General features: G+C 35.6%; 1 protein-coding gene across 1 annotated transcript; it reads right to left on the bottom strand.

The window, feature by feature from the left end:
* Window positions 1-5798: 5798 nt before the first annotated feature.
* On the bottom strand, window positions 5799-6902 carry LOC109587043 (centrosome-associated protein 350-like). The gene is made up of 3 exons (XM_020003265.1): window positions 6719-6902; window positions 6404-6510; window positions 5799-5958 (listed from the first exon to the last, which is right to left on the bottom strand). Exons 1-3 carry the CDS (start codon window positions 6885-6887, stop codon window positions 5875-5877), a joined length of 360 nt encoding a protein of 119 aa, XP_019858824.1. The 5' UTR covers window positions 6888-6902; the 3' UTR covers window positions 5799-5874.
* Between the last annotated feature and the right edge of the window lie 759 nt (window positions 6903-7661).

The following is a 7661-nucleotide window of genomic DNA, read 5'->3' as shown; positions in this document are numbered from 1 at the left end:
GAAATCCCAGTTTTTTACTCCAAAATCGGTCAAAAAATCCCAACCCTCCTCTGTTTACTTAGCAACAATACAAATGAATGGAGGTTTGCCACGCCCACGCTTCCGTTTCCAATCCCTTTCATTTACTCTATTATCTATGATATGGTGTATGATCATGGACACACCCATTTCAAATAGGCAACACCCATTAAGGCGGAGCTCGTTCTTTCTTTGCAATTTGCTGTCCTAGCGTCTTGTACCGTCTTGTACTTAGTCTTGTTGTTGTACTCTACCCTGATATAGTGAAGCTACCTCTAGTCACTGTACCTGTATCTTGTTGCATCATTTTAAAGGTAAGTTCTGAAGTAAATCTGCTGTATACAATCATGTAATTTGTACGAACTTGTAACTACTCAGTAATTAGTACAAAATCAAGTTAAAATCACTTGTAAAATACTCCTATAATGCCCCCTACTTAAGCATAGAGAGATAGAGATGGGTTAGGAATTACTGTAAAATACCAATCACTATCTACTGACAGAATCTTGTCATAGCATAATATTAATGATCCATATAGTTCAGGTACACCATACACTCACTTCTATTGTACTCTTTACCATTAGTCACTGGATAAAGGAACTACTGGTCTGCAACGTCATTTATAATAATAATAATAATTACAAGATGATTGATGTCTCTCAATGGAGAGCAAGTATTGGACTGTGGAACTACTGTCAAGCTGCCTCCAGTAGACCGGCTAATGGCCGCCACTCTCACTCATTCAAAGCTGCAGTAGACAGCAAGTCAGGCAGTACTACATCAGGAGAGAAGACATCTAAACTGCCAGCAGCTCTGTCTCTTATTGTTTCTCTTCTTTTATCTTTATTAAGATATATGAAGCTCAATTATATTCCTCCAACTGGTAAACAAACTAGCAGTAGACCTATATAATATTATCATGCAGTGTATTTACAATAGGTATAATTACTGTTACTGTTATGATCCACTGCCTCCAGTCATTAGTCTTTTTTATAGCTACTATTGGCAGTAGCTCTGACCTGATCTACTATTTGGTTTTATTTCTTATCCTCCTCTTATCAGGAGATGTTGAACTCAATCCTGGTCCTATGACTGATGATCAACCAACTTGTCTTTTATTTGCAAAATATCTTGAACCTCTTCTTGACTGGGAACAATTCGCTCTTTGTCTTTTTGATGGGATAACACAACTTGATGTTGATATAGTTAAATCAAAAGGAAGCTCTTACCTCAGGATGGAGGCATTACATAAGAGATGGTTACAAGTTAATCCTACAGCATCATGGAGAGATGTCATTAATGCTTTGAAACAATGTAAAGAGAATGAACTAGCTAGAACTATTGAAGACAAAGTGACAGATAAAGATGATATGGAAATCAGTACTAGTCCTGGTCCTATAACAGGTAAACATAACTCTACACTTGATTAAAAAATAATTATTACTCATTATAGTTTTGAAAGTTACAATTATTAGCAATGATACCTTTATTATAGAAAAGGCACTTACCATGGCAGCCGTCACAAAGATATTTACTTCTTCTGCTCATCAATACATGACAATAGGGAATGGATTGAATGTATATGTGTCTGATCTCAAACCAATACCAGGAACAGCAACTGACAATCTTATTTTGGTATTCCAGAGGTGGTTTGATGCTAATAAAGATGTCAATTGGGATACATTAATAAAACTGTGTCATGATTTTCCCGATCAACTGGGCAAAGCAAAATCTAACCTTCTGGCATATATAGGTATGAAAATTAATGTCAATAAAATGAATCTATATTTTTGTGTGTGTGTACATTATCAGTGATCAATATAGTCATTATATCTCAATACATTAGGTCAGTCTATGCCTGATAATGTCAGTTCATATGCATCACCAGTTGATGGTATATCCAATACAACAGTTGTTAAGACAAGAGGTAGAAACAATTTAATGTGCATACAATGTTTTTATGTATCTTGGTCAATAGGTCAGTCTGATGTAGCTAAACCCATTAGTTCAATACCTGATGATGTTCAAGGATATGCTGACAATATGAGACAACACTACAAACACCAACCTATTGTTGCTACAGACTGGCCACCAAAAATTGGAAAAAAATTTTTTGGGAGACTAGCACTAGTAGAAAAACAAGACTCCAGCACACAAGCAGAATCAGCTTGGCATATGCTAAGAGGACAAGTTGATAAAACAGTTAAACTAACTGGACACAAAGAGATAAGTGTTGAAGATGTCCTCCAACCCACAGATAGTTCTCTGTCTCTCAGAGTAGTAATAGATGGTCCTCCTGGTATTGGCAAGACAACACTCTGTCGTAAACTGTTAAATATGTGGTCTAATAGAACACTTCCGCACCAACAGTATGACTTAGTACTTTACTGTCCTTTAAAGAATAGCAAGATAGCTACAGCTACTACACTAGCTGACCTGTTTGTGCATCAACTTAATAGATTTAAAAATGTACCTGAATGGTTTGAGGAGAGGGATGGAGAAGGATTACTGATAATTTTTGATGGTTGGGATGAACTAAGTGAACAACTCAGACAGTCTTCATTAGCTGCTAGTATCATTCATAGAAAGCAGTTAGACCAATGTTCAGTAATTATTACCTCTCGTAGCTATGCCTCCTCTTCACTTTTGAAAATGGATACTCTCAGTAGACATATTCAGGTCATTGGGTTTGCTAAGGAAGAAATATCAACAGTAATTATACAAACACTTCAAAAAGATACAAAACTAGCACAAAAAATTATTCAATACTTGCATAGTAAAAGCATTCCCAATAGTGAAAGTGATGATGAAAGTCGTGAAATAAGTGATGATCAAGTTGAAAGTGATGATGAAGCTGAATTACCCACAGATAAGGACTCACGACTAGCAGTGAAACTCATTATTGATCTTAAAGTACGAAATGATGTCCAATCATTGTGTTATGTACCACTAGTCTGTTCCATGGTCATCTTAGTTTATTGTAAGGAAGGAGGACACTTACCAACAACACTTACTCAACTGTATGAGAACTTTATCCTACAAACTATCAGAAGACATGTGGAAATAAAACCAAGACATGACATTAACCCATATACTTTAGGTAGTCTTTCTTCATTACCATCACAATTAGCTAAACCTTTACAAGAGATGTGTCAATTAGCTTATACTAACCTGGCTAATACTAACCTGGCTAATACAAGAATGACATTCTCTTCACATCAACTACAGTCACTGAGTGAGGCAGTCAAGGAAGACTATCTTGGATTGATGACAGCATTCACAGAATATGATGAGGAGAAGTATCAGTTCCTTCACTTGAGTATACAGGAATTCCTAGCTGCATGGTGGATAGCTAAGCATGAGGAGAAGACAGAGGAAGTGTTTAAGGATCACTTTGATGATGATCACTTTCGAATGTGTCTGAGGTTTGTGGCAGGTCTAACTCACCTTAAACATGGGAGCTATCAACAGTATTTTAATAAACAACAACTTGACTTACAGTGTAAGAGGAAACCATTTTTTGGACTTAACAATTTTTATCTGCCGTACTTCTATCAGAATCCTAAGTATAAATGGAGGGATGATTTGGTTGTGGATCATGTCAGTTCTGATGACTTTGACAATGTTCCCATTCTTCTTCTTCAACTCCTGTATGAATCACAGAACACAACATTATGTCAAGTATTAGCACAATCCATCAACAACCATTCACTGTGTCTGTATGGAGTATCATTATCATTGCTTGACTGGTTGTGTCTCAGTTATTGTATAAACAATTCCAACACAACATGGAATACCTTGGACCTGGGGGTTGTATCTAACCAGGAACTATTAGTCTTCACTGCTGGACTAACAAATAACTCACTACAGACCCAGTGTAAGAGACTGAAGGCAGAGTTGAAAGGACCCACTTTTTTATTAATACACAAATTATTACAACCATCACTTCTATGCAATATTCAAGAGTGCTACTGTGGATTACATGGTGGCCATTATGTTCCCTGTCTTGTATTGTTACAGTTCCTCAATCTTCCTCAATTGAAGATACTGCATTTATTGATGGCGTATCCTACTATACCAACAGTTGACAATACATACTACACAGACAAGTGTACTGAACTTGAGGAATGTATAGAAATGAATTCAACACTACAAGAAATGAAGATTGAGTATGATGTAGAGAATGAAATAAAAGGTACCATCACCAATTTTATTAGAGGGGTAACAAGAAATGAAACAATAACATCATTAATATTACTTATGAATAGATATAATTCTACTCCTCCTCTACCTGATGGAGTAATAGAGCAGTTACTAAAGGACAACAACACATTGCAAACTCTTTCATTAGCAGTACCTGATGAACTCCTACCATCATCATTGAATATAGTAGAGGTGAACACACCACTGACTGCTCTAGAGATAGGAAGAAGATGGATGAGTATGAAACTGGTGACATCACCACTCCTTCCACATATCAAAGGGTTACACTGTCTGATGCTACATGATCCATACCCACCACATCTTCTATTTCTCTCTCATCCCAGTCTACATACACTCACTTTACTACTAAACACAGCTGAGAGTGCTATTGAACTATTTACTATTCTACAAACCAATACTACACTTAAAGCTCTGAGTGTGGAGATAGAGGAGGAGAGAGTATATACCAGCAGTATAGGTACTAGTCTACAAGACATGCTAACACAAAACAAAACACTGAAATATCTTGAGATTGATAATGACAACCACAGTTACACTCCCATTCCCAGTTCATTCCTGTCCTTCCTAACAACTGGTCTCGGACACAACACCAGTCTACAGCAGTTGAGTATATCCATTCCATTGAATGAAGAAATAAGAACTTTTATTAATGTCATCTCTCAAAAAAATGATCTCACAGAACTTCAAGTGTACTTCAAACTAGATCAGTCATACAGTAACTTTAGTGAGAAAAAGAAGGAACAAATAATGGCAATATTGTTTTATGAACAGTTTGTACCTGCTGTTACTAACATGTTACAGTCACATGCAACCATCAGACTACTGAAGATATGGAGTAGATATAAATCCTTTAAAAACTGGAAGCATAGCTCAAAGTATGCATTCTATCAACCTAACTGGAAAGAACTGGTACAAAGTTTATATGAAACAATCTTCATCCATCCATCACTTGAATATATTGAGATTAATACTGTATACAAGTATACTTGTCCTCCTCTCCTGAAGGATGCTCTTAAAAATCAAAAGAAGATATTGATTGATAAACACAGAAAAGAACAACCACACAGACCACTACCAATAGTTCATATCATTTAACTATCAATTTTATTATTAGGTCTCAATTTCATTACTATTAGATCTTGAGTAATATTTTTTTCCATAAATTCAAATGCCATATAAGATGATTAATTGGCGAGGAATTAATATTGGCAATCAGCAGTTTTACAAAGAAATCACCAATATAAAAGCTGCCATTAAGCTTCAATCTGAGCATACTGAATAGCACATGGCACAAAATCACCAATATAAAATTTGTCAATTAACTTTCACAGCAAATAATTTGCCGAATATTACTCTTGCCAATAAATCATCTTGCATGGTATTATAATAATGAGAATGCATAAACCATAGAGGAGGCACAAAATTATCAAAGTTATATCGAATAATAGCCTAATGCTATTAATGATTCTGCAATACTGCAGTAGCAAAGGGCCATGATTGCATAAGGCTCTATTTACATTAGCTCAAAGTTGTTTGTGGTTATTATTTAAAAACTATAATACAATGTACAATGAAAGTGTATATAAGAATACAATGGTTTATATCATTAGTCTATAGTGTCTGTTGCTATTTCTATGATGACTGGAGTAGTTGCTTCCTCTCTTCTTCATAACTACCAGAATCCATTGAAAACTGTAACGGCTTATACACAATACCCTGCAATAAATAATAATAATAATAATAATAATAATAATCATAATGATAATAATAACAGCAACAAATGTCAGAAGCTCCATGCTCAGTATGCTGGCTCTATCTAATGACAAGGGGATCAATAACCCAATATGCAAATTGAAACTTATCCCCAGTAGCACACAGTGTAGCTTGTACATGATTACACAATACTGTAGGGTGCCTTTTTTCAAGGGCTGAAAGTTTTTGCGGTTTTTGCAATTTTTAAAGATTTGCAAAAATTACTTCTGCAAAAATCAAATCAATACAGTATAAAATGGCAGATGGCATAAATTCGTGAAAAATAAATCTGCAAAAATAAATATCTACGAAATTTACAGCCCTTGAAAAAAAGGTGCCCTACTGTGCTCTTTAACAAATCATGCAAATTAATGATATACTAGTAGTAATACAGTAGAGTGGTTATTACTTGTCTAGGCATTGCTGCTAGTACGTTGGTGATGTGTAGCATTCTACCATGACCTGCTGAACACTCAAAGTATCTCTTTCCTTTGTAAATACCATTCATGTTACCAGCTACAGGAATTAATAAATAAAAAGATAATAAATACACACTTTATTGCTATTATAAAAGTGATGGCTAAAACACTTTCATTCAGCAAAGTTTCTTCGGCAATTTAGAAATAAAATGACACCAAAATTTTAGGTGTTACTTTCATCGCCCAGTTAAAACCAGCTATACATCATGTACATGTACAGTTGTACATTTATTATTATGCAGTACCTGGTTCATCAAGTTTGACTCCAACATATATTCTATTATCAACGTATTCCTTGTCAACTTTACCAATGTACTTTATAACACCAGTTAGCTTCTGTGGCTCCAAATCATACACTAAAATAATAATAATAATAACAACAACAACAATAATAACAATAATAATAATAATCATTAGCAGTGTAACAATGTAGTGTATAATGATGCACAAATATAGGCCAATTTTTGAAAATACCCAAGGCTATAGCCCATGGTTTTTTCCAAAAAATGGCTCCGCAATCACCCCAAATTTTATTACCTTTTTTCATACACATTGATACCCCTATGCTATGTAGAAAATTTGAGCTGATTCCGACTTCAATTTTTAAAGTTATGGCCATTTTTTAAAAACGGCCAATTTTTGAAAAATACCCAAGGCTATAGCCCATGGTTTTTTTTTTCAAAAAAATGGCTCCGAAATCACCCCAAATTTTTATTACATTTTTTGATGTATATTGATGCCCTTATGCTATGTAGGAAATTTGAGCTGATTCCGGCTTCAATTTTTAAAGTTATGGCCATTTTTTTTAAATGGCCAATTTTTGAAAAATACCCAAGTATATAGCCCACGCGGTCAAGATGGCAGAAGAAAGCTGCTGTCCCTGTAAGAGTCAGAGCCACTGTTTGCGATGCCAGTGCACCAAAAATCGAAAGTTCTGTACTGGTTGTATTCCTGCTAAACTGGGAAACTGTTCTAATCTAGCGAAAGTTCCATCTCGTAGCTCTCCTGTCTCCTCTGAGCCTCGTGGTCGCGCGGCCATTGATGGTCTGCGAGAATATCCTTCTGACTGTGACTCCTCTGACGAAGAGTTTATTCCAGGTACTCCTTTTTATACTGACTCTAGATGCGTCTCTCCCACTGGGTTTTACGAGTGTTCTGAGGACGCCGCTCTGGAGTCTTCGCGCGGTG

Source organism: Amphimedon queenslandica, unplaced genomic scaffold (genome assembly GCF_000090795.2).
Source record: "Amphimedon queenslandica unplaced genomic scaffold, v1.1 AMPQUscaffold_12704, whole genome shotgun sequence".
NCBI lineage: Eukaryota > Metazoa > Porifera > Demospongiae > Haplosclerida > Niphatidae > Amphimedon > Amphimedon queenslandica.
Note: the sequence above shows the minus strand (reverse complement) of the source record. Positions and strands in the feature narration are given on the sequence as shown.

Excerpts from the sequence above, each read along its gene's own strand:
- LOC109587043 (XM_020003265.1), bottom strand. The coding sequence starts at position 6,887 with ATGATTATTATTATTATTGTTATTATTGTTGTTGTTGTTATTATTATT. Across the intron at positions 6,511-6,718 it reads AGTCAAACTTGATGAACCAG|CTGGTAACATGAATGGTATT; the intron begins GTACTGCATAAT and ends TAATTCCTGTAG. Across the intron at positions 5,959-6,403 it reads TAGCAGCAATGCCTAGACAA|GGTATTGTGTATAAGCCGTT; the intron begins GTAATAACCACT and ends TATTTATTGCAG.